The 27,745-nt window shown below is 51.6% G+C and overlaps 1 protein-coding gene across 1 annotated transcript; it reads right to left on the bottom strand.

The window, feature by feature from the left end:
• ZBTB49 (zinc finger and BTB domain containing 49) lies at positions 1 to 27,715 on the bottom strand. Its single transcript, XM_053217578.1, has 8 exons — positions 27,576 to 27,715; positions 19,541 to 19,711; positions 16,475 to 17,559; positions 13,941 to 13,987; positions 6,628 to 6,701; positions 4,991 to 5,073; positions 4,738 to 4,899; positions 1 to 1,163 (listed from the first exon to the last, which is right to left on the bottom strand). Exons 2-8 carry the CDS (start codon positions 19,690 to 19,692, stop codon positions 490 to 492), a joined length of 2,277 nt encoding a protein of 758 aa, XP_053073553.1. The 5' UTR covers positions 19,693 to 19,711; positions 27,576 to 27,715; the 3' UTR covers positions 1 to 489.
• Between the last annotated feature and the right edge of the window lie 30 nt (positions 27,716 to 27,745).

Here is a 27,745-nt window from a genome sequence, read left to right as displayed (position 1 = left end):
ATGCTGGAGGAAACACACATTATAGAGAAAGTCAAGTTTCATTTATTCCAATTAAATTATAGCACGGGTTTCATATACAAATAAAATTTTTGCGTAAATTAAAGTACAAAACGCTACAAATTTCAATCATGTAAAAATGCAAAAATATTTCTGTTTCTGTATGTTTTCCCTCGAACACGACTCGGGGTGCAGCAGCGGGCCCAGAGCGTGCCCGCCGTCGTGCCCGGCTGATGTCAGTGGGCCGGTGTCTCGAGCCGGTAGCTGCTGCCCCTGGAGCCCTCTGGTCCCGCGTCTGTGTGCGCGGGGAGCCGGCAGGCCTTCCCAGATCCTGGACTCCAGATGCTTCCGGTTATCAGCCACCGGCGGCACAGGGGCGGTCACACGATCCTCGGGCTGTTGGGAAGGGGCCGGGCCCCCTCCCGCGGCGCGGGGACGCGCCTGCCGAGCCGAGAAGATGCCGCGGGGGCCGGGCCGGGCCGTCGCCGGCCGTCACTGGTCCAGCTCGTTTTCGTTCTGCAGCGTCTTCATGGCCAGCCCCCAGAGGGTCATGCTGGAGAAGAACTGGCCCTCGGGGTTCCTGTAGGGCGTGGAGGCCGCGCGGCCGCCCGGCCCGTCGCCGCAGGGGTTGTCCAGCGCGGCCGGGGACGAGCGGCCCAGGGACGGGCTGTCGGCCGGCAGCGGCTGGTCGCCGGCGGAGGCGGCCGCGCCCGGGTAAGCGAACGTCTGCTGCGGCGCCGGCTGCAGGGGGCGCTTGGCGAGCTTGCCGGGGTCCGGACCCAGCTTCTCCGGCCCGCCCGCTCCGTGAGGCTCGACCGCGGCCCGGAACTTGCAGTAGGGGCCGGCAGCGTGGCCGTCAAATTCCGTCACGGACTCTTCCACCGGGTGCGCGGGGAGCTTGAGCGACGCGGGCATCAAGGCGACGGGCACGTCCTGGGAGAACGCATCCGAGCCCTGGGACTTCTCGAGGTCGGAGGCGTCGAGGGCCTGCGCCAGCTCGTCCAGCGCGTCCCGGCGCGCCTCGGGCCTGCAGTGCGTCCTCTTGTGCCGCCGGAGGACCGCGGAGCGCGTGAAGCACTTGCTGCACACCTCGCACGCGTACGGCTTCTCCCCCGTGTGCGTGCGCACGTGCCTGCGGAGGTCGCCGGAGCCCCCGAAACACTTCCCTGCGAGAGGAAAAGGATGTCCTTTCAGAAGCGGGCCTTCCGGAAGCACCGCCCCCGCGCCCGCCCCCTTCTAAAACCCAGACCGGCTCTGCTTTCACTGCTTTCACGGCACGGAGTCGAGCCCTCCCGTCACCTGCTCGCCCCGGAAGACGCTCGCTGTTCTTCTCCACTGCGTCCCTCCGACCCGCGGCCTTTTGGCGGCGGGCACCTCAGCGTGAGCCTTCGAGGGCCTCTGTGTCCCCGCACGGGAGCGCCTCGCCGGGTAAGCCGAGGTGCCTGCCCCTGCCGGCCCGTGCCGGGAAGCCTCGCCCGTTTTGTTCAAGTTTTCGCAAATCTAACGTGGCCGATCGACAATTTACAAACAGCTTTTTGCTTTCAACATAATTTTACATATGCTTCTCCTGGTTCTAGTTCCATCCTGTGTATATGACAGAGGTGGGGGGGGGGTTGACTTCCATGATGAGAGTAGGTAAGATCGGAACACAGAAACCAACACAGAGCCTTCCAACCAGACATCACATGTTGACAGAGGACTGAGAACTACGCAGTTACGTAGATGCGTATTTAGAGCTTCGCCCTGACCCGTGTGAACGCGTGAACGTGGAACGCTCAGCTCCGAGCGCCCGCCCATCAGGCAGACCAGGCGTCGACGTCCATGCGTTACAGGTGTACCCTTCCCCACGCAGGATACCGAAGCTCGCCACAGTGGCCCTGTGTCCTCACGTCTACACCGTGCCCTCAGCGTCAGGCTCGGTCTCTTTCACTGAACAACACCGTTTGCTATGCTGTCGCTATACCACACAGTTTATACAGACACATGACATGTCGTGGACTCCAGGCCTCAGAACCCGTCCCCGATCTCCTGCACGTGTGGGCGGACTCCACCTGTTTGCTACTATACTTCGTGTTCAGTCACCATCTTTCTTTACACTGTTTAGGATAAATTCTCAGTAATGGAATTACTGGGCAGATGGGAATAATCTTTTCTAGGGTCCTGAAGACGTGAATTTTAGCCACAGTAGAGTTCCCCCCTCTCTCTTTCATCCCAGAGGCAAGACAGGGGGCCAGACTTCACAGCCATCCTTGCCGTGAGGACACCACGGGGCAGCACCTGCCTCCTGCCTGGGGAATCCGGTGAGAGACAGCCGGCTGGCCGTGCTGGCGGCAGAGCGGACGGTCACCATGCACGGCCGTGGCCCGCAGTCCCAGGCAGTGCAGGACGCTGCGTTTCCAGGGACTCAACAAGGGTGCTCCCAAGCCAGCTGCCTGGAGCCATCTTCAGTCCAGCCTGTGAGGACTGGCCAGAGAGGTGATGAGACCTCAACAGAGACAGTCTCCTGGGAATAAACTGCTAAAACCCAGGGCTAGAGGAAAATGCATGTCTGCACCTTGGAAAGTGCAGAGAAATGCTGGGAAAGGAAGAGAGGGAAGGGAAGGAGAAGGCAGTCTGGGGAGGGAGAGGACAGAGGGAGGAAGGGTGGAGGAGGGAGAGGGAGGAAGGTGGAGGAGGGAGAGGGAGGAGCTCTCTATTCACTGCAAAGCCCAGAATGTGAAGCCATCTTAAAACTGAACCTGTCTTCTGAACTCAAGGAAATGAAAACACACACCCACACAAAGTAGTACGCCGATGTTCACAGCGCACTTGCTGAGTGAAAGCAGTCATGAAAGGCCACATGCTGAATGATTCCGTTTATACGAAATGTCCAGAACAGGCACATCCAGAGAGAGAAAGCAGATTAATGGTTGCCTAGGCTGGGGCGTGGGAACGAAGAATGACTGCTAGTGGGTGTGGAGTTTCTTTCTGGGGTGATGAAAATGTTCTAAAATAGACCATGGTGAGGGTTGGGTTGTGCAACTCTGTGAGTAATATACCAGAACCACTGAACTGTTCGCTTTAAATGGGTAAAGTTTATGGTATGGGGCTTTTACCTCAATAAAGCGGTTACAAAATTTTGAACCTGTCCTATAAGAACGAACATTCTTGCGCTCTCTTTATCTTCCCCTGGCCACAGGCTGACCTTATCAGGGTCCGAAACCATGGCTAGTGAGGGGAGGGAAAGGGCTGGAAACATAAGGTGAGGCAGGCAGGGTCCTCCTCTGCTTCCTCCTCTACTGGGGTCTAAGCCAGCCCTAGCCGGGGAGGGAAGAGAGAATTTAATCTTAAATCAAGTTGACAGCTGTAATAATCGTTTGGAACTGACATTTTAAATTAGTGATTTGAGACTGCATTTGTGATTTAAAGTAACAATTGCTTTCTTTTTTTTTTTTTTTTCTCTTTTATTAAGAGAGAGAGGGAGAGAGAGAATCCCAAGCAGGCTCCACAGTTAGCACAGAGCCTAACATGGGCGGGGCTCGATCTCACAAACCGTGAGATCATGACCTGCGCTGAAATCAAGAGTCAGGCGCTTAACCAACTGAGCCACCCAGGTACTACCAATTTTATTTTATTAAAAAAAAATTTTTTTTTAATTTATTTCTGAGACAGAGAGAGACAGAGCCTGAGTGGGGGAGGGGCAGAGAGAGAGGGACACAGAATCCGAAGCAGAATCTGAGCTGTCAGCACAGAGCCTGACATGGGGCTCGAACTCACGGACCGCGAGATCGTGACCTGAGCCGAAGTCGGACGCCCAGCCGACTGAGCCACCCAGGCGCCCCAATTTTATTTTTAAGAGTAATGAGAAGAGTCATGGAGTTGCCTAACTTTGTATCCACGAGATGAGATCTGTGTACAATTTAAGTGGGAGACAAAAACAAAGGTACTTTCTGGCTACAGCGCAGGAGTCCTGCCCTGCTCCAGATTCCAGCTCCAATTAGGAGGAGGCGCTCCCAGCAGAGCCCAATTCCAGCCTTCCCACAGCAGGACTCTGGACGTTCTCCCTGTCTGTTGCACACAGGAAGTCGTAAAAATCGTTACTCACTGATTCCTCCATGACTCAGTCGGCATGGTGAAGTGCTCGTCACAGGCACGCACGTGTACGCACACACACAACACACGCACACACGCACACCCTCTCTCCTTCGGAGGCTCAAACCCTCCACGTTCACAGGGACACAAGGTAACTGAGAGTCCGCCCTCCCTCACCTGGGTGGTGAGGCCCCTCAGAAGCGAGGGCCGCCAGCCCACCCTCCCCGCTCTGGCCACTTCGCTGCCGCGTCCTTGCGGAGAGAACCGCCCTTTGCTTCACCGTACATGACCCAGAAGCCCTCCCTCTTGACCCCGCCACGTGCTCGAGATGCTCCGGCAGGACAGTCTGCCGGCAGCCCCCAGGCCCTGCCGTCGAGGGGGCTGTGCTGACGCCCGCTGCTGCACACCTCGCCCTTCCACGCTTTTCTGTCTACGCCCCGCGGACCCGGCTAGGAGCCCGCGGCAGCGGGACTCGGCCATGCCCAGAGCACCTTGGGGCAGCTCCGCGAACGTCTGACACGCGAGCCCAGGGAGGGATGAGAGGAGACCCCGCGGGAGGGGGCGAGGGGACAGCACCACGTCCGTGTCACCCCCGAGGAAAGGGAGGTGAACCACGCAGTGACAGGGCGGGCACCTGGGGGGCCGCGTCCGCGGGCGTCACCCACTCACCGCAGGCGGGGCAGCCGTACGGCCGCTCACCCGTGTGCCGGACCCGGTGCTTCACCAGCTTCCTCCGCATGTTAAAGGACTTGCCGCAGTCGTCACAGGTGAACACTTTGTCGGCCGTGTGCGTCTTTCTGTGCTCCTTCAGGTTGCTGAAGTTACTGAAGCCTAGAGAGACCACAAGAGGCGTTCGGCTCAAGGACTGAGGCCGTTTTCGTCAGCGGTCTTCGAGAAAGAAAAGGAAAACGCTCAGCAGTACCTCGCCCACAGATGTCACACAAGTGTGGCTTCTCTCCCGAGTGAATAATAATGTGGCGCTGGACGTCACCAGAGGCTGCGAACCTGCCGTGACATTCGGAAACTCAATTAAGAATTTCTTTCCACATTGGTGCACATCTTTACAATTGCAAGTCACTGAGGGGGACGGATGGGCTGCTCCCCACATCCCTGCAGAACGAACCAGACGTGGCCTGATTTCATTTGAAATGTGCATTTTAAAAAATCTTTACTTTTTTTCTCTTTTTTACACGAAAGTAGAAAATGATGCAAGTGCTTTGTTTCTGAATGACCGTTTTTTTTTTTCTACCTAGTTTCGTCACTCTTTCTTCTTCAGAGATGGTCACCGGGTTGGCTCAGGGAGGTCTCGGCCACAGAAACACGCTTCCTGCCCACCACGCCTAATTGTAGAACTGGTTCTGTTTGCGACAACACGTGCATGGACATGGTTTTAAATACACGCCTTGCTTTTAAAGGGAGCTCGGAAGGCTCCCATTTAACCCACGTTGTAAAACAAGGCCAAAGGGAAGTGACACCATCTGAAGAAGCGGGGGCTCACTCCGGAGGCGCCCGAAGCGAGGGGTGTGCGATACCCCCGGCACGAAACGTGCCCGCGGTGCTGAAGCGGCCACGGCAGAAAGGGAGACGTGCCAGGCCAGGCAGCCTTTCTTCCTCTGTTTCCTCCCATCTGCAGGGACAGCGGTTTTCCCGGACCTGAACAAGGGGCGCTTCTTCCTCCAGCGTCCCCACAGCACGTGCCGCACCCCACACTGGAGGACCTTGACTTGAACTGTCCCCAAAGCCGTCTCTGCCCACCGCCCTGGACTATGACCTTATCGGAGGCAGAACCTGTACTGTGTTTTTCCGCTTCTCTTTTTTAACAAAGGCCTTACACCCACCGTGGAGCCCACGTGGGGCTTGAACTCACACGTGAGCCCACGTGGAGCTCACGTGGGGCTTGGTCTCACTCTGAGACCAAGACCTGAGCGGAGATCAAGAGGCTGATGCCTAACCCACTAAACCAGCCAGGGGCCCCTATACTGTTTATGTTCCCATCACAGCACTTAGCATACAGCAGGTGCCGAATAAATGTTGGTTAAATAAATGAATGACTGAAGCGCTGTGGCTGGTGCCTGTTAAAAGTGTGCGGACTCCAGACAAGCGGCCCAGGGAGGGCAGGAAGGTCCCCACTGCGACTCTGTCACAAGTCACAGCCCTGCCCAGCTGGCCACTCGCACTGCTGAGCTCTCAAGGCCTGTTTCGGACTCAGCTCAGGGCCCTTCCAGCCCTTCCTGGCTGCGAGTCTCATTGCCCCCCCATGACAGTCACCTCCACGTCCCCATGGATCTATGATCTATGTTAACAGACATTCTTGGAATGAATGGAAATTTTAGTATAATTTTGTTTCACGTAAAATCCCATTTCCTAAGACTCTGTGTCCTAGATTTTCTTTCTCTTAATGAACATTTCTCTTTCTTTTTGTTATGGAAAAGCCGGAGGGTCTGACTTTACCTGCGTTCCTTAGCTACGCGGTGAGCCCACAGGTGGCCCAGAGAACACCGAACTCAAAGACAGACACGAGTTATTCTTTACGAACAGAGGAACAAGCCCAGCACTGACCTCTTTCCGCAGATTTCGCAGATGTATGGTTTTTCACCAGAGTGCCGACGTAAGTGAGTCTGCAAGTTACCTGCCTGTAAGAGAGGGGAGGAGAAAACGCATGCCAGTAATGACCAGTTTTCTTGAAGGTTCTATAAATTCAAAAGGAAAACTAACAGACTGAGCCAGGTCCTGGTCCAACTTCCAGGTGAAGATTACATATGCACAGCTCAAAGCAGCCGCGTGCAGGGAGACCAGGGACAGCCCCGTCCTCACTCGGGGGCCTGGGCCTGCCCGGCAATCTGCAGATCGCACGGACATGCCTGATGGGACACTTCTGACCCCAGTGCTCCCCGTGAGCCCCTGGCTTGTCGCCTTGCGGGTACGCGCTGTGCTGCTTCCCTGGCAAATGGGCCCCATACACTGTGGGGGCTGCTAAGCTTGTATTTCAAACAGACCTCGGTCCGCTTTACCTGGTGTTTTTAACTTGGACCACCTATACGCAGGCATCACTTGGAAACAAAGCATCTGTCTGTACTTGGTTATTTCAGGATTCCTTGTTTCTTTTTTAAAAACATGCTTTGGTTCATAAAGAAGGTAAGACACGTGCAAACAGCACTTCCCCTGGGCTCTGTTGTGCCGGACTGGGCTGTCCTTTCTTTTACCTTTGTGCAAAAACGCAAAGCAGGAGACTCAGGAGCCATTTCGCTGCTGGGCCTTTTATGTTCCTAATTGCTGAAACTAGCAGGGCTTCGCAGAGAGTAACTTATTTCTTTTTTTATTTTCCTTTCATAATTGAGTTTTTATTGGTTGTTCTGAGGATCAGTGCAGACAATTCAATTTGTACACAATTCTTAACGTACGTACTGAGAGAGAGTAACTTACTTAAATGGGGATCGCAAAATAGGTTTCCATGCAATGATCAATAGGAAATCAATATTAACTTGCCTCAAGTACACTAAAATTGAAACAGCAATCGCCTTATACTAAAAAAGCTCCTGGCTAATGTTTCAAATTAGGATTTGAAAACAAAATCCTCCACTGCTGGAATTTAACTTAATAGACTCAATCTGTCATTTCCCCTCCTAATTTTTTACAGTGTTCCGTTATAAAGACACTGAAACGAATGAATGTGCCCGAGGGTAATAATGTGCCGGCATTATGCACAAAATAAGCCAAAAAGAGAGGATGAACAGTAATGGCCAACTAACAAATTTGGCTTTGTAAATCTGCAAACTAGATTTTAAATAAAATGCAGACAGTTCATGGTTATACGTTTGAAGACGGTCTGAAGTCCACTTCTGAGTGGAAACTTACAGGTAGAAAAAAGTGCAGCCTGTGGATTTCATGTTACAGAGCATGGAGATTCTGTGAGTCAGGCTCTGGGAGATCACACAGTTAGATACTTCAGAATATGATAAATATGGCTTCGAAAAAACTAGGTTTATTTGCGGTAACTAAAGAGGAAGAATTTGGCAAAACATTGGTAAATACCTAGCTTTTAACAGAATGACTATTGACAACAGTTAAGTGTCAACAGCCATATACGTTTCGTCTGCCTGCCCTTACACACAACACTAAGCTGCTCTTAGTAATTAGATCTCTTTTCTAGATGAAAAACTCGGATTCAGATAAATAAGTAACTGCCCCTGTTACACAGCTGGGCCAGAAAGTAACATGGGTTTGTGGGAGTCTGAACTCACAAGTTTCTGTGAATAAACTGGCTGGTGTTGACTATTCCGTACAAGAGTCACTTGGCTGTTGGGGAAACAGCTCCTTGGAGGTGAGATAATGTACCACTGACTGTTTTAAGTCAGTCAATTCCAAATTCCAGAAAAGCGCATCAATTATATAACAATTTGAATAGCACCATGGGCTCATCTGTTAAATTAGGTCCTTCTTTTTAAGTTACTTTGTAAATGATGTATCACGACTGAAATGCATTCTCTGAGTCAGTGCTTAGCAGCACTGAGCCCTTGCTTTTTAACTGAAGCGTCACAATTACTCGTTTTCAAAGCAAGTATAATCAAATGATCTTCCACTTAACATAGTATAATAAGCAGTAGTAAAACCACCCCTTGAATTTTTTTTTTGTAGCTATTTAATAAATAGAAATGGATCATGAAAATCTTTCCCCAGATAAAGGAGCACATATTGATCTGGCCGATGGTATAAAAGCAGATGAAACACTGAAAGATTCAGGCAAAAAAGTCCAATAATGCATTCAACGATTTATGCCAAATGACACAGCAAACTGGGACCCAGAGTACTTGACCTTTACCGAAGCATCTTTATTTTTGGTAAACTGTGCTTCACTCTCGTGCTCATTACATGCGAAGTACCCGGTCCACATCTTGGATGGAACTCTCTAGCAAGCGGTAGTAACAGTGACTGCTACCAATGATTCGGACGGAGGTTACCAGGAATGAAGCGGCTGGGTTAGCAGCTGCAGACAACTTGTCACCTAGTCACAATTCCCTTATAAAGTAGTAGCATCGCGGTCTACGGAAAAGCAAACAGATGCTCTGGAGGGAAGTCATCAGCCTGGGCTCCGACAGCTGGGATCAAACATCCTGATTCAGGTCTGTGGACTCCCAAGCCTGCGGCATTCACTGTCTGTGCTCAAGAACGTTAGCGGCAAAGGAGGCTCTACTCCTTCTAAGCAGATATTTTAAATTAGGAGGGAGCTGTCAGAACTGTGAACAGAAAAACTCTGCTGCAGAAAAGAACTAACACCTGATTTGAGTAATTTAAAAAATAAAGCCTTTCTCATAGGCACGAGGACGTGAGCATTTAAACACGAGCAAACCAAACACGTATTCTCTATCAGAACACTTTTCCAACAGGCAGCCGATTATTCATGTAAAAAACAGCTGAGAGTCATACCATCTTAGAGATAAAAGGGATCCCAGATCTTAAAAGTCACCTAGTTCAGGAGTTTTGGGACTTTAGGATTTCACCAAATAACAAAAGTTAACAGGGGAAAAGAATCTGGAGATTAGCACAGAGATGTCTCCTAAACAACGGGAGTGTGGGACATACCACCTCAGGGCTCAAAATTCAACAACTTAGGAAAAGTTCATCAAAACACTCTTACTCTTGCATTTTCCCCTGGACGGGCCCAAACCCTGTCACCTGTGGCGTCAGGTGTCCGTGCCCGGGGGGAGCACACTGATCTCCAGGCGGGCCCCCTCAGTTCCGCTCCACACACGGGACACCTCTTTCCGGAAGGCACCGACTGCACCAGTCACTCCAAGTTTCCATTCCTGCCTCTTTGGAGAGACGACACAACTCCAGTCCTCTCCCGAAAGACAGCTCAGTGCACAAGGTTTCCTCTTCCCATTTCTCACGTCACAGATGTTCCAGACCTGCCCCTACCTCACGTCTCCTCCGGGTGCACCTACGGGGCCGGGTTCTACCCCGCACGGACACCCTGCATTCGGACAGAGCCTCACTCATACTCTAACGCATGCGGGACCCCCAGTGCTGAGATCCGCGCACAGACTGTGTCCACAAATATATTAACAGGTGTCGTCTGTTGCCACAGTCTCGAATTACGGTAGCTTTGCAAAGCTCACGTATCATACTGCTTACGGACTCAACAGCAAGGTTATGGGTAACTTATTCCCCCCCAAGACTGACTCTACTAAATATAAATTGAGGAAACAGCATAAAAGATTAATTCTCATTGGTGAATCTGTTTTCTCACTTTCGAGACTTCCAGAAGGGAAAAGATTTACAAACTCCCTTCTACCAAAGCAAACATTCCAGTAGTAGCATGGGAGCACTCCACTACACCGTAACCGCAAACATCTGCTCCAGCTCATTCTTACTCGACACATCTCCAAAGGCAAGGGAATTAAAAGCAAAAATGAACTATTGGGACCTCCCGAAGATAAAAAGCTTCTGCACAGCAAAGGAAACAACCAACAAAACTAAAAGGCAACCGACAGAATGGGAAAATATATTTGCAAATGACATATCAGACAAAGGGCTAGTATCCAAAATCTGTAAAGAACTCACCAAACACCACACCCGAAAAACAATTTTGGTTCCAGTGAAGAAATGGGCAGAAGAAATGTCTTCTCTAAAGAAGACATCCGGATGGCCAACAGGCACATGAAAAGATGCTCAATGTCGCTCCTCATCAGGGAAATGCAAATCAAAACCACACTCAGATATCACCTCATACCAGTCAGAGTGGCTAAAATGTACAAATCAGGAGACTATAGATGCTGGAGAGGATGTGGAGAAACAGGAACCCTCTTGCACTGTTGGTGGCAACGCAAACTGGTGCAGCCACTCTGGAAAACAGTGTGGAGGTGCCTCAAAAAGTTAAAAATAGATCTACCCTATGTAACCCAGCAATAGCACTACTAGGAATTTACCCAAGGGATACAGGAGTGCTGATGCACAGGGGCAATCATACCCCAATGTTTACAGCAGCACTTTCAACAATAGCCAAATTATGGAAAGAGCCTAAATGTCCATCAACTGACGAATGGATAAAGAAATTGTGGTTTATATACACAACGGAGTACTATGTGGCAATGAGAAAGAATGAAATATGGCCTTTTGTAGCAACGTGGATGGAACTGGAGAGTGTGATGCTAAGTGAAATAAGTCCTACAGAGAAAGACAGATACCATATGTTCACTCTTATGTGGATCCTGAGAAACTTAACAGAAGACCATGGGGGAGGGGAAGGAAAAAAAAAACGGTTAGAGAGGGAGGGAGCCAAAACATAAGAGACTCTTAAAAATTGAGAACTGAGGGTTGATGGGGGGTGGGAAGGAGGGGAGGGTGGGTGATGGGCACTGAGGAGGGCACCTGTTGGGATGAGCACTGGGTGTTGTATGGAAACCAATCTGACAATAAATTATATTTAATATAAAAAATAATACAAAAAAGAAATTAAAAAAATAAAAAATAAAAATGACTGCCTGCCGTAAGGCGGAGATGGTCAGTGGGCCCTACTTACAAAGTATCCCTGTATCCACAACGCGACAGCTTCCTCAATGCCAGAGACCCCCAGGCTTATCAAATGTCTGCTTGTCTTTGGGGCTCACCTGAGCGATCTCGTAACACACTTCCCGTCTTCATCACCCGCCCCGAACACCACTTCTTCCAGGCAGAAACGAGCACTTGCTTCTCTTTGCCCATGCTGTTCCCTATGCATAGTTCCCCAGCACACCCCACGCTTGCCACAAACACTTATTACTGAGTGGTTTTTAAACAGAAGTCCTTGTTCACAAAAAATTTCATAATTTCACTACGAACTAAAACAGCAAGACGCATCTGAAAACTGCAAGTATACGTAATCCCATGTTCACAAAACTCCGACAAAACCACAGACCCCAGCAGAGGAGGGTTTCAGGAGCGGCAGTCATCAGGGCCACCTTGATGGGACTCCGGAGGGCAAGTGCAGGACGAGGTCTGAGCAGCGGTCCTCAACCTCAGCCACACTTCCAAATCGCTGTACTAACACATCCCTACACCTGGGCCGCACCCCAAAGCGACCAAATCAGAATCTCTGGAGGCCAGACCTGCCATCGATGCCGGGAGAGGAGGCTGAAGGCTGACTACGGACGCTTCAATGTCCGGTTCTCTCTGATTAGCAAAGAAGGGTCAGGGAAGGATTCCATGCAAGGAGAGGACAGACCCTAAGCCGTCGTCACATTTTAAACGTCCGAAGGGCTTTCGTGTCCCCTGTTTCATTTACTCCTCCGGACACTTGCATGAGGTAGTACGACGCTGATTTAAGAATTAGGACAATGTGGGCCAGGGAGTGATGGCTGCTAATTGTTACCAGTCATTAGTCCAAGTCTTAGGTTCTCCTCCACCCCAAAGCTGTGAGGTTAAGATGGTGGTGGGGGGCTGCCCTGGGAAGACTGGTTTGCAAGAACGGAGAGGGCGGCCCTGGGATGGGAGATAATGACGCGCCCCTGAGCACGAACTACGTGCCAGGCAGAAAGGAGTTCTTACTCCTACCAGCTTGTTTACTCCCCACATGCTCCCCAGGGTCAGTCATCTCCTTTCCCTGGTTTCACAGACAAGGAAGCTGACGTTGCAAAGGGTGGGGTGGCTTGCCCGAGGTCACTGAGTAGCAGGCCAGGGGCGGGATCCAAATCCACACTGCCCATCGTCATGGCCACAGCTCGGAAGCCCCAGGCGAGGCCGTCCTGAAGCCGCCAGGGCCTGGAACAACTGGCAGCTGGAGGAGAGAGGACTCCCCTCGCTCCTCAAAAACCTATTGGACGCAGGGTGGGTGCCAGAGTTCTCCTGGACGGCAGGTGTGGACTAAAGACGCAAAGGCAGGGGTCCGGACTCGGTGAATCCCTGCAGGCAGGTGGCAGTGGGAGGGAAAAGCCCCTGAGGGCACAGGTTTGGGGGTTGGGGGGGAGAACGAAGGGGACCCCGGAGAGCTGGCTCCGTGGCGGACGTGCCAGAAGACGGCGGCGCCGTCTGGGGAGGTTCCGTGCCCCGGGGAGCGCTGCGGCCAACTCTATGGCCTGGAGGGCTCTTGGATCAGGGCCCAGCCCAGAGTCCTGGCCCCGGTGACACAGCGTCAGCACGAGCTGCGACCGGATCTACGGCACCCGCCAGTGGAACGACGGCGTGCGGTGGCTGTTTCCTCGGCGGGCCCGTGTGCCTGGGGCCGAGCAGCCGGCCTCACCCACCCTCTAAAATGCCAGCGCCCCGCACGTGGCAGAGAAGCAGGGCTCTCCCTCCATTTCAGAAGTGGGTTGCCACCAGTCTACGTTCAGAATTTCCTCTAACACATTAACTCTCTAGGGGTGTTTACGTCCAGCGCCCAGATCAGCACGCGTAGGAGGGACCAAAGCACTGGCTGGATGGGGAGACTTTCTACGTGTCCCAATGATCATTAAACAGGGGTCAGCTGAAAGGCGGGCCAAGCAGGAACGAGAAATGCTTGCTCTGTTCCCCGCATCCTAACAACTGATGTGCCAGCCGGAGGAAGGGGACGTTTGTCCTGGACACAGCCCGGCACTTGCGGCCTCCAGGTGGGTGGGTGCTCACTGTGGCTTACCGGAAAGCTCGTTCACGAAAGAGAAGAAACATACCGGGATCGGACCCATCCTTAAGTGGGGGGGAAGTTCACACCCTTACAAAAAATGCTGTTTTTCCCCTGATGATCTAAAAATTTGTTTTCCTTAGAAATTATTTTCTTCCGACTTAGTGTGAAGTCAACGTTACAGACACCACCAGAGGCTTCTCTCAGAAGTCCAAATGTAGGTCTTATTTGTAATAATAATAAAAAAAAGCACTGGGTTTCGGGTTTCCAATTATAAAGTAAATAAGAGTATTCCCACCTGAGAGAAATGTTTCCCACAAATGTTACATTCAAAAGGTTTCTCACCTGAAACAAAACAAAATAACAACTTGTAAAATCATTAGTCACATCGGCACAATTTTGTTTAAAATGTTTACACCATCTCCGCTGCCCTCTCAGAAGACAGTGTCGCCTTCTTTCCCAAAGTACGAGCGTGGGCAGAGTCCCCACGTCCTCCTGATTGTCCCGCACCCCCCTGGACGGCACAGAGGCCATCTGCCGGACAGCAGCGGCCTGCTCCCCTGCCCTTCGGCCCGAGTCCTTTACCACCAGTTTCCGACACGGCCAGGGAGCCTCGTTCGCACCACACGAGGCGGTCACACAGGGGTGGACTTCAAGCGTGCCGGGGAAGACCCCTCTCTGCCGCCTTTCGGTGGCTGACGCACGCTTACAGGGGAAAACAAGATTCAGCAGGGAGACGCGCTTCCCTGGCCACCGCAGGCCTCTGCGTCCTGGAACAGAACAGACGGGCGACCTCTGTCCAGAGTGGACGCCACCCCAGGGGAACCACCGCAGCTCTGACCCGGCGCAGAGAGCAGGAAAAGCGTACTTCAAGGTACCCCTGTGGCCTGTAAAACCTACTATGCTTTGAAGACCAAGAATCCCCCTCAAATCAAGTGGTTTCATTAAGATTCCTTTTTTAAACATGAACGTTTCCCTTCTTCCTGTGTTGCTAAAGTTTGGCACCCTGCTAGCTCTCTGAGCTCCTGCCAGGATATTTTTTGAGTTGAACGGCTTCCTAAAACTGTTCGATGGCTTCCTCAAGGACAAGCCGGAAGTTCCGACCCTGAGTAATTATAATCACACGAATCCTGTATTTGGTGACTACATTCACGTCTGAAATTATGGGGAAGACGATAACGTCAAGTGAAAGACCCCATTCTGAGTTACAACAGTTTGAAACGAGAGGTCACCAGTCGCCGAGACTCACGAGTGACCGGGGCCAATCACCCTACGCCAGGGGGCCTCCCTTTCTGCTCTCAGGACCCCTTTGCACTCTGAATAACTGACGGCCCTAAAGAGCTTTGGTTTACATAGGCTACATCGGTGGGTAGAGCCCACGTCAGAAATGGAAACGGAGACCTTCAGAACACGCCATCAGACCTCTCGGCGGCCACCAGAGCGGCCGCAGCCTTTAGCTGACTCCACTGTGCGCCTGGAGCAGGAAAGGAGAGGGCAAGTAACATCGCAGACTCTGATGGAAAGAGTTCAGGCCCCACAGACCCCCTGGAAGGGCTCCCCAGACCGTAATCAGAGAACTGCCTGCCGCCTTCCCAATTTCTGTCCCCGTCAACACCTGTGCATGGCTGTGTGATACTGGCATCCGAAGATGTTCCTTCAGAACAAACAATGTAATTTGTTTCCTTTAGAGCTAGAGAGAGATGTTCTCAAATAAAAATCATAACGATCGTTAGGCTCCAGGAAATTTAAGCAAACAGAATGACCTAAATAAAACAAGTTTTTTTCAGGCAACGCTGAGCCAACGACACTGCCTTCACATAAAATAATTCTGAACCACTACCACCAACGAAAGCACTTTACATGCAAACACATGAAAACGAAGGGCTGCCATATAGAAGTCTCTCGATAGTGCAACGAGGTAGCAAACACCTAAGCCCGTGGGCAACCCAAAGTGGTAACAGGATGGCACGTGGACATGATCACAATGGCACAAGCACCTTAAAAGCAGTTAGGCTGGAAGCACCCGTTAGCATATTACTTCTCATGCTTATAGGGGAGCTGTCATTAATTCACGTGCAGTAGAGTCACCCAGTTTAACTACAGGAAGGAAAGTAACACGTAAGTGTCGTGTAATGTAAGTCATATAGCACATAAGTGTCGTATAACGTCGTATCCGTGACACTTAGCATTTGGAAAAAATAAACTTTCTGGAGAAAGGACGAGGTATGAATTAGGGTACTAAGCCTCTGAAAATTCAACGTTCAAAGAAGAATTACCATTTGAAAACCAATTATCAAACGGTTAAAGCTGATCCTTATTAAAAAGTGTACCTCTTCCTTCCAAACCGCAATTTGAAAAAATCTGATATTAACATGGCTTCCCAGAGACCTTTTACTATTACCCTCAGTTATTTTGGTCTGGATGAACCTACAACATCATGCTTTAAAAAAATATAAAGTTCATCTAATTCTAAAGAGCAAATACAGCTTATCCGTTTTGGAACATATCTGAGATTTTCAGCGCGTCAAAACAATTCGCTACGCTTCTTCAAAGCTGGAAGGTTTATCACACAAAGCCACAATTAAAAACGAAAAGTGTGCCTTCTTTTGCAACTGGTTCTACGAGAGCGTCTACAGAACTCCGAGATTGTTCTTTAAGAGTAATCACCAACAACGTCAGAGAAAGAGCAGCTAACGCTCCTGGATTTTCTGGGGGATTATCAATGGCGTCATCGAGCAACAGCAAAACTTCTTACAAAAGCAGAGCAGGCAGTGGTGTCTGAGCGTCTGGGTCAGGTCCTTTCCTTTGCCTGCGGGCACTGAATCAGTGTACCTGTGTGAGACCGTTTGTGAAGCTCCAGGTTGCTTGGGTGTTTAAAAGGTTTCCCACACAGTTCGCAGGCGTACTGTCTCTGTGGCTGGAGCATCTGGGACTGGTCCTCCAGCGCCGCGGGGTCCTCGGGCCGCTCCGTGTCGTTCACGCAGTTCGAGCGCTCAGAGCCGATGAGCTCCCCGCCTCCTCGCCCCTCAGCACTGGGGCCGCTGGCTTCCTCCCGCGCATCTGCGCCGGCAGGGCCTGCCCGCTCGGTCACACCGTCCTCCCGCCTGGCTTCAGACGCCGGCTCCGCGGGTGTCCGTGACCTGAGGAAGTTGAGCCTCTTCAGGTGGATGGCCTTTTTGAGCCTCATCTGCTTGGCCGGGGGCTGGCGCGTGCTGTCAGACCCCGGGTCCGGGTCCCGCTCACTCAGGGGCGGGGCCGAGCAGTGCGGAGGCAGGAGCCCCGCAGGCTGCCGGCCGGCCACGCCAGGCTGGCGCTCCCCGGCACCGAGGCCCGTGGGGGTGCTGGACGGGAAGGGCGGCTCGCCCACCCTCCCGTGACCGGGACAGGCAGCCTGTTTATAGTACTGCTTACTGTAGAAGTTGCGGAGTTTGTAGCAGTAGCTCTGCCTGAGAGGCAGCTCTGGGCCGCTGGCCTCTAGCGGACCGGAAGCCGGTTTGGGCGCTTCGCCCGCAGGGTGATGAAGATTAACTGACGGGGGAGCGTGAGAATGGGGTTCATCCAACACCTTACTCTGCTGAACCTCCGCGGGACACTCCTGCAGCAAAGGAGGAGGGTAGTTTTCGCTGACGACACAGTTAGCGTCAGCAGCCAGAGCGCTCTGCAGGGAGAATGTACTGTTACAGGACACGCCAGGGGGCTGTTCCACAGCGGCCGATTTTAAAAATGTGTGACACAGATTCAGAACGTTTTGAACCTGCAAGCACTGGGCTATGTCCAGCACTACTCGTATGTTGTCCTGGTTAAGATCTAGATGGGACGTGTACATGAAGTCCAGGATCTGCCCGATGCCGCTGACGTTTTTAACATCCAGGTGAAAAACATCACTTTTTTGGCCTGAAGAATTCTGAAAGAGGCTCCTGATAAAAGAAAGGATAGTTGTTTATAGTATGATTACTTTTTTCTTATGAGTAATACTCATGTTAATATTCAAGAATACTATCCTGTAAATGCTGAGATTTATGTTTTGTTATTAATTTCATTTTAGAGAGAGTGTGAGAGGGGGAGAGGGGCAGAGAGAGAGAGAGAGAGAGAGAGAGACAGAATCTTAAGCAGGCTCTGCACTAAGCATGAGGCTCAATCCCATGACACTGGGATCATACTGGAGCTGAAATCAAGAGTGGGATGCTCAACCAACTCAGCCACCCAGGCGCCCCTACATGCCCAGATTTTTAAATGACGTACATTTTAATCCTTTAAAAAGTGTTGGCAAGCTGTCCAATAAAGCAATTCAGATGAATTAAATTAGTGTGCTGGATATTCAACCTTCCAAACAGATCTCAAAGTAAAATTCTGAAACATACTCATTGTTCTTTTCAAAGTATAATTATCCATATGTATGATCGATTGCATACAGATATAGAGTATTTCATGTCTAGTCTGGCAAACTATATTTCAGACCATAAAACACATAACAAAAACATTTCCACATCTAAGTGCCTTAAAAATGTCTAAAAATAAAAATAACTATAAGAAACCAACACTCGACACTCATTCTTTTTTTTAATTTTAGTTTGTTTAATTGTGGCAAAATATACGTAATATTTACCATCTGGTCCATTCCTAAGTGGTTAAAAATGTTAAACATAGTTCCAACGGGAAATCCAGTGGCATGAAGTACATTCACATTGCTGTGCCCCCATCACCACTGTCCATTTCCAGAACGTTTCATCTTCCCAAACCGAAACTCTATACCCACGAAACAATTAACTTCTATCCCACCCCCCACCCAGCCCCTGGCATTACCACTCTACTTTCTGTGTCTGTGAATCTGACAACTCTAGGGACTTGATATACACTCATTTTGTAATCAGATCTGTTAGACGTTTCTCTGCAACCCAACGGCCCACAAGCCAGCAGTGAGAACAAGAAGAGCCCTAGGAGTGAATGAGGGTAAAGGGCACAACGCCCACGCGCTTTATTCTGCACATGCGTCAAGTTCCAGGTGAACGAGTTTGTGCTGCATCTAAACCACCAAGCTGGGTCAGGTACCTGGTCTGGCAAGTTTGTGGACCTTTTCCCTAATCCAATCACCTGCTTCCCCAAAATAGCCTTCAGCTCTGTTCCTGCCTGAGGGAAGCACAAATTAAAAAGGGGCAGGGAAAGCAGAGTCTGGGACCAAGTTGCACAGGGACAAAAAAGGGCTGATTACCTCAGTGAGCTGATCCGTTCATGACAACATATACTTAGACCATGGATGATGGCGGAGGTTTAATTTGATGGAAAGATTAAGTCAGGTTCCATATACGATTTACAAGAGCAATGAAACGGTATGCATTTTAAGGGGAAAAAAGGTACCAAAAAAAAGCTTCAGTGCTTACAGAGATAAATCTCAGCTACTCAGAAAATGTACGTAGAACACTTAATTCCAACAATGTCTAACAACCTAAAAATGAGTATAGGAAGAAATAAATTCAGTTAAAACCTGTTTTCTTAGACTATTCCAGTGAAAAACAAAAATGAAAATATTTTAATAAAAAATCAGTATGTAGGGTGTTTTCCCCCCTTCAGTTTCTTTATCACAAGGAAGTTCTCACCAGGAATTCTATTCTTCAACCTTTTTACCACAAAAGGGTAAGAAATACATAGAGAAACCCGACATTGATTAGAGCTCTTAAAGACAAAGTGGCAACACACTTTCAATCAGCCCAGACAGTTTTTGGTCAAAAGCCTCTTTTCCTCTCAGGCTGCTCTAAATACAAAAAGCAAAACTCGCACCAAGTGCTGCAAAAGGTAAGAACAGGTGAAATCCAAGGAGCGAACAAAATTTAGTCAACACACATCCACGCTACAAGAGCTTTTTCTCCATACGGTTAGAAGAACAAAGTCTACGACACGTACCTGAAATACTGACTGAACGCTGCCAGAACATTCTTATGTGCTTTAAAGCAGACCCCTTTCACCACCAACATGCAGTCACAAAGCAGGCCTTGGATACGCTGCTCGTGCAGTTGCTGAAGGAGGTGGCAGCTGTGGGTGGCAACCGGGTCCATGCTCAGACACCCGGGAGACCTGCGAGGAAGAGCACCAAGTAGACCGTGACCCAGGGGTGACTGGGAGCTACGTGGCCCCAGAACCGCGGACTGGCCTGCGGTTCAGTCATGGCTCCTTCAAACAAACCAACAACAAGCATAAAAAACCCTGGGTCTTAAGCATCGAGACCCGTGCAGTTTCACAGAATTACCTGCAGCGATGCAAATGTTCCGCATCTACACCGTTGGATACAGCAGCCTTAAGCACTTGAAATGTGGCTGGTGTGACTGAGGAACTAAACCTTTAATTTATGTAAAGAGCCGCGGGATTTGACAGTGCAAATGTAGACTACGACCACGATAATGCTATCTGCGTTTCTCTTGTTTCTACTTTGGAATAATTCAACAACAACAAAGCGTGTGTATGTAAACACTTAGAAGGGTGGAGAAAAGCCAAGTGGATAAGATCGATCCGTATTTATCGAGCACCTATACGTGGGGCGCTGAGTTAGAGGGTGAGGAAAATTAGGAACTTACCTGCAGAGATAAGGTGTAAGTCAAAATAAATCAGCTTACGTCACGAGACACTAATCACAAAGATATCACAAAGCAGCACGTGCACTCGTCTGCTCCTTCCTGCCTCTCTGATGGGGCGCTACCTTAGCAAACAGCCGTCTTGCACGCACCCGACCCGACGTGCACAGGCCAGAAAGCGTCAGGCGCCTGCTGAGCTTGAGGGCGCTGAAGCCAAGGGAGTGGCAGGACACGACGTGCCTGTGTATGTCGGTGCTTGTAAGTGCTCATGAGGGAGGGGGAGGGAGAGGGGGGAGGGGGAAGGGGGAGGGGAGGGGGGAGGGGAGAGGGGGAGGGGGGAGGGGGAAGGGGAGAGGGGGGAGGGAGAGGGGGAGGGAGAGGGGGAAGGGAGAGGGGGGAGGGGGAGGGGGGAGGGGGGAGGGGGGAGGGGAGAGGGGGAGGGAGAGGGGGGAGGGGAGAGGGGGGAGGGGGGAGGGGGGAGGGGGAGGGGGGAGGGGAGAGGGGGGAGGGGGGAGGGGGGAGGGGAGAGGGGGGAGGGAGAGGGGGAGGGGGAGGGGGGAGGGGAGAGGGGGGAGGGGGAGGGGGGAGGGGGAGGGGGGAGGGGAGAGGGGGAGGGAGGGGGGAGGGGAGAGGGGGGAGGGGGAGGGGGAGGGGGGAGGGGGGAGGGGAGAGGGGGGAGGGGGGAGGGGAGAGGGGGGAGGGGAGAGGGGGGAGGGGAGAGGGGGGAGGGGAGAGGGTCAGGCCACGTAGAATCTTACAGGCCTTTTCAAGCACGCTGACTTTAAGACTGAAGGAGACGGGACACCCTCTTTCAGACACGGAAGGTCTCACATCTCTTCAGCCTCTCTATGTGCCAGGTTCTAGGGCTACAGCAACAAACCAGCAAACATACCAAGTCCCCGCCCTCACGAAGCCTAAATTCTACTAAACACACACACACGCGCGCACGCACGCACGCACACACAAGTACACGACACACAACCACACAAATACAGTACTCAGACACCTGAATACACAGGAGAGGAAGGCACGGGTTCATGCCAGGAGCACAATCCAGGGAGACACGCTGAAGGGAAGAGACGTCGTGGGGACAAATGAAGTCAGCCTGGGGCAGGCGTGTGCTGCAATGGCCGTGTGGAACGCTGTGGTCTCTTCGTTCGCTTTCATCCTCAGTGCAGAAGCATGATGGAAAAAGTCACCAAACCACGAAGCCAAAACGAAGCTTTTGAACACAGCCCCTTCTCCCATCGTGATCACCATCGCCTCATCCCCTCCCATGCCTCCTAGGTGCCCACCAAAACACGCTACCTGCAGCTCCCCAGACAAGCTGTGTTGGGGAGAGTGCGGAGCCCCAGCCACTGCTCATGACCTACGTGACTTTGGGCAATGACTATCTCCACGTCCACGTTCCTCAACCTACCTCATGGGTTACGGAGACAATTGTGAGAACCCACATGAACATCGAGAACAGCAACAGACATACTAAGTCTTCAACAAATGTTCTCTCTAAAGAGCACCCGGAGAGCCTGTGAAAAGTCCCGGCTCCTGGACACCGTCTGGGTTTTGTCCAGTCTTGTGCGGGGCCTACGCGTCTGCACTGCAAGCGTCCAGCTGGTCCTGGGGCAGGCAGATTACAGGACCCTGCCTTGCTCTCTGCCCCCAAAGCCCTCGGTTCTGATACTTCCTGTCCTGGGAATACTTATCCACACTGGACTCTTCCAAATATCAGGGCTCTGCTGAGCTGTCACCATCTCCTAGAAGCCTTTCCTGCCGTTCGGAAACGTGTTCCTTCCTCCCCAGTGTTTCCTCCAGTCTGGGGTCCCCCCTCTGCAATCGTACGGCACCCCACACCTGCCTCCCTAGATGACCTATCCTTATGTTCCATCAGATGCGTCTCCAGCTCTGCTGTGAGCTCTGAGGGGACCACCTTATTCACCTTTGCCTGGCACAGAGCAGACACTCACCCATTAAGATCCACGCTGGCTAACCTCTGCTGCTAACGAACAACAGTTAGTGATGTCTCTTTACATCTTTTTGACACCCCCCCTCCAGCCCCACAGCTACTCTTCTAGGCCCTTTCCCTTCTCTTCCTTTCCACCAGGTCTGTCTCCCTCGTCCATAAAAGTGACTGTGACCTCACTTCACCATGAAGGTTGAGTCCACAGATAACTTGATGTAACCTGGGTGCCTTTAAATTATTTTCGTAATTCCAATTTTCTCGCTCGTCCCTCACTCGACCCCTTCAGCTTCACAGGATGAAGTGCGCCTTCCTTGCAAAGCCAGCTTTCCTCCTCCCCTTGCCCCCACCACGGCCTCCCCCAGCACTCGGCTTCATTCTCAGCTTTTTCACTGCTTTGCTCTGTCCCCACCTGGCCCACCAGTTCCTGCCAACACACCAAGATTGCCTCGCGTTGAAAAAAAGCAGAAGAAAACAGGACAACAAAACCGTCCCTCTAGGCACATCTATTCATCACAGCACGTTTTCTGACACCCCTCAAAGCAGCCACTCCACACCCGGCTCTGCTTTCGGAGGACTCTCTTCTCACCTTGCGTCTTGCTACCATTCTCCCTTGTGTCTTGCTACACACGTGCCTGCAGGGGCCGCTCCCCAGCTACAGCCTGTGGAGTGCGGTCTGCGCACCTCCCTCTGGACACGCCTGCCTCCCCCGGGGCCCTCCTCTTACCAAGCCCCTGATCTGCTCCCTCTCTATTCTCTACGTCCTCCTCGGGGAGCCCCTTGCCAAGCGGTAATGTCCCTTACGATTCAGCCCCTGGGCCCCCTTCTCTTTCCCATGAAAATCACATCTACTCCTGGCCTTCATCTGCTCGAAGCAGACAACCCCAAAATGGGACACTTTAGCTTTGACCAGTAGCTCCAAATGTCCAACTTTCTGCTAACCATCTCCACTGTATGACCCCTCGACTTCGAATCTCTAAAACTCACCCTCAGCTCTACACCTCATTTGGATTCCCCTATTTCTTCACGGAAAGCTTAGTTTCTGACATGTAAAGCTTGGGGTACTGGCATGATCTCCTGGTTTGAGATCAGGGTGGGATTCAAAGAAAACTAGCATTAGAGGTGATGTCACCTATGAAGTGCAACACTAAAGCACGGGGAGAGGGTTTTATCACTCAGACCAAGAATACAGAAAGGGGAGCGTGATGTCAGGTGGTGGGGCAGTGCCCCGTGTTAAATCTTCGAGGGTACCGAACAGCCAAATGATAGAGTACTCAGTTACCTACCCCTGCCCCATCAGTTGCCTGAAAAGAAAAGGATTACTGGCTTATTGTTATTACCTATCATTCACTACTTTCGGGCCAGGAACTGTGTTAAGCACATTCTATCCATTAACTCCAAAAATCCGACAAGAACCCTATTATCGGCCTTTTTGAAGAGACGAAATTAAGAAATGGGGAGTTTAAATATCCTGTGTTCCAAAGCCAGGATTTAAAGCCTGGTTCCTAACCCTGGAGCCCATGCTCTGGTGCTATGCTACATCCCACGAGAAAAAGGACATTAAAAATACAACACAAAACCTTCCTCTGTAGGCTTTAACGCTAAAACGCAGCAAATGTTCTCGATCTTTAGACATTTTCCAGCTATATACAAGTAATGTACAGTTAGAAACTGTTACACAATTTACACGGACTATGAAAATCATAACTATTCTGTACTACTCAGTACAGTTCTCTAATGGCTTCATGACAGCAATTCTGTACCTCCCCCACAAGATTAGAGAGAGCTCTAGAAAAAGAATTTACATCTCATATTCCTCATGAGTCTTAGGGGTGACAAGTGTAAATAACGACGGATCATGTGCCTAAGACAGTGATAATAAAGACCCATGCTTACAAAATGCTTCTAACGTGCCATGCACTGTTCTAAGCCCTTTACGCGTGTTTTTTCAGTCCCTATGCTCATCTCATACCCAGTTCATCTCATTTAATTCTCACGATAATCATAAGTACCCCTCTTAGTTTATAGATGAGGATGATGAGGCATGTGGACCATTAAAGAGGGCTACAACTCTGACATTCCTCCAAGGGGAGGTGGGATCTAGGTCTCTCCCTGCCTTGAATCTGAGCAGCCTGTGTCTTAACCAACAACAGGCAAAAGTGAGGGTGTAAAGCCCTGCTCATTTCTGGGTCTGACAGCTGCCACTGTCTGTCTTCTGGAACAGTGACTCTGGAGGCCTGGGTTGGCTGTAAGGCGCCCAACTGGAGAACATGTGGAACCGGAGAAGGACTCAGCTGAGCCCAGCCTTCCAGCCACCAGACAGCAAAGCCACACCTGACTCTCCAGACCAGCCCCAGCCTCCAGGCGAGTATCACATGGAACTGAAGAATTGCCCAGTGGAGCTCTGCTTGAATTCCTGGCCCACAAAACCGTGAGAGAAAATAAGTTTTTAAGTCCCTAAGTTTTGGGGTAGTTTGTTGCAACACAAGAGACAACCTGACCGGGTACAGAGAAGACGACACAGCTAGTGAGTAACTGATAATAAGGGGCGGAGTTCGGATTTAAACCCAGGGAATGACCCCAAAGCCCACGTGCTTAACCCCTACTCTGAGTTCCACTCGGCAGGTGAAAGGCCTTCCTTGGATCCAGTCAGTTGAGGGCCTAGGTGAGCGCGGCATACGCGAGGATGGGCAAGTGCAACACACAGTGTCGTGCTGGGACTCAAGGGGCACAGACCGATATCCGTGTTTGCAGCTGCTCACTCTGTGACCAGGAACAAAGACACAGACCACATCTGCCTTATTCATCAGCGTATCTCTGGTACCTAGAAGGGCGCCCTGAACGCAGGGTGCTCAATACATAGCGTCTCCACGGCTGGAGACTCTGAGCCTCAGTTTTCCATATGTAAAAATGGAGAGGTTCCCCACTGGTTAAAGAATTCCTAAGGTATTTCCTGTTTTAAATACTACAAATCTGTACTGAAATGTGATGGTGGGAAGATGGACGAACTGGACTCAAAGGGAAATTTGGGAAAACTTGGGAAAATATGGGAAAAGAGAACACACACACACACACACACACACACACACACACACACACACACGAAACAGCTTACATGTGAAGAGGTGCTTGTAAAGGGAGTAAGAGCCAGAACGGAATTTTACCCTGCAGAGAGGGATCCTAGAGCAGGGGCCCTTCTGTTCCCTGGGACACTTTTCCAACTGGTCAGATACCCAGAATTTGCAGAAGTTTCTTTCCTGGGGCCACCAATGGATACTTCTCCAAAGGTCCACAGTTCACACACCTCAGCACCCACCTTGCCTTAGAGTGGTCCGACCTTTGTCTTTGGTCATCACGGTTTTCAAATGGCTTATTCCTAATGCCCCCCCTCCCCCCAATCCCATGATAGAAGCAATGGGAATAGAAGCAAGCCTGGTTGTCTTAGCTCTCTAGTGACTGACTCTAAGACACTATATAGGCCGACGCAGTTAAACTGACACTGTGTGCCTGACATGTGCAAGGCGTTGTGAGGATGAAACGCCTGGGCAAGATCTGTCCCCTGCCCTCCACAGGCTGTGTCTCAGTTTTCACCTCATTCATTTAACTTTATGGAGTGTCATCGTATGCTCCCCACTGAGGGTATGATGGTGAACAACTCACATATGCGGCCACCAGAGCCTTCACGAATGAGGACCTCAAATCCCTCCATTCTGACCTCAGTCTGCACTTTCCAACAGATTAAGTTCTTCTTTCCAGCTCGTTTCTTAACTCGGGCAAAGCATCCCCTGCTGGGAACTGAAACTGCCCCCTCAAGCCACAAGGCCTGCCCTGAGCCGGGAAGACGCCTTGTGACTGACCCTAAGACGATGATCGATCTGACCTTCACTGCCCACCTGCATGCATCTGCCAACCTCTGTTCCACATTTTCCTTATATAAACCTGGAAGCCCTTCCGGCACTTTGGAGACGGTCTTTGAGCCCTAGTCCACTGTCCTGCCCATGGTGGCCTCCCTGAAATATACTCCTTTCTTGCGTCACCGCCACTCATTTCTCTGCCTATGGATTTCATCAGTGGTCTGTCTGGGGGGGTCCCGAGTCAGGTGCCCTTGGACCCCGGTGCCCCAGATAGAGAATAAACAGGAACTACATGGTCCAGGAGACGCTGAAAGAGGGAAGTGCAGATTAATTTGAAGGAGGAGGGTCAGGGAGAACTTTCTCGAGGAAGAGACATGTGTGCTGAAACCCGAAAATTCGATTTATCAAGAAAGACGAAAGAGGGCTCCCCCTGGGCTTCCAGGGGGGACCAAGTGAAAACACAAATGCAGAAGAGCACAAACACCAATGAGACACATGTGTGCCCTGCACACAAAAACACCTCAACCGCCCTGCTTTGAGACCTCAAGGCCATTCTGTCACTTCTGTTGGAAAATGTTTTCTTCCTTGTCCTTCCGGTGAATGCCTTCTGTTAAGGGCTGAATGGTGTTCCCCCCCAAAACCCAAACGTTGAGACCCTAAGCCCTAGTACCTCATAATATTTGCGGCTTTGAGATCGGGTCTTTAAAGAGGTAATTACGTGAAGCCATTCGAGTGGGCCCTAATGCAATCGGACTGCTGTCCCCATTAGGGGAGAAAACTTGGACACCAGGAGAGACCTCAGGGATGCTCCCGCACAGAAGAAAGGCCACGTGAAAACACGGCAAAAACGTGGGTGTCTGCGGGCCAGGTGGAGCAGCCTCAGAAGAAACCATCCCGATACCTTGGTCTTGGACTTCCAGCCTGTGGTGCTGGCTACAAGGGCTTAGCAAACGGATGCACTCTCCATTCCAGCCCAACCGCGCTCACCTCCGGAGAGAAACCCTCCTTATCACCCCTCCCCCCTCCCCGCCGGGTGACTGGAGCGCACATGACCGTGTCCACACCCGGTACACCCCGTTCACCCCGTAGCCACTCGGTTAAGCGGCAAGCACTTAATGACCGCCCCCGTCTGCCAGCCCCCGCTGAGGGCCAAGAGGAACGGCTGAACCATTAAGCAAGCGGCGGGCACCGTGCTGAGAGCGGCGCGTTCACCGACTCCCGGGCCGGACCGGGGACGGAGTCTCCGCGCCCGTTTCACACGCGCGCAGCCCGCGTGGAAACGACGCCGCGCTTGGCTAGGAGCTCCGCGGCGCTCAGCCCTGCACGCGACTACAGGGCGACAGACGGGGACAAGGAGCGCGCCACGGGGCCGAAGCGGCGGCACGGGGGGCGCAGGCCCCGCGCCTCTGGGATCGAGCGAACTCCCGCGCGACCCTCGCTCAGCCCGGGAGCGGAGGCGGAGGCGGCGGCGGCGGCTCCGGGCCGGGGCCGCTCCCACCGCACCGCGCTGGGGCCCCACGCCCTCGCGAGGCCAGCCTCCCGGCCCGGCGACCACCTACCCGAGTCCTGCCCCGCCTGCTCCTCTTCACCTGCCGCCGCCACCGCCGCCCTCAGCGCCGCTCGCCGGGCCCCGCCGGCCGCGGAACCATCCCGACAACGCCCCCTTGGCCGGCCGGATCCGCCTCCGGCTTCCGGGGACGTCACTTCCGCCGGGAGCGTGGTGGGTGCG

Source organism: Acinonyx jubatus, chromosome B1, assembly GCF_027475565.1.
Source record: "Acinonyx jubatus isolate Ajub_Pintada_27869175 chromosome B1, VMU_Ajub_asm_v1.0, whole genome shotgun sequence".
Lineage (NCBI taxonomy): Eukaryota > Metazoa > Chordata > Mammalia > Carnivora > Felidae > Acinonyx > Acinonyx jubatus.
The sequence above is the reverse complement of the archived record's forward strand: the minus strand, read 5'-3'. Positions and strand labels throughout refer to the sequence as shown.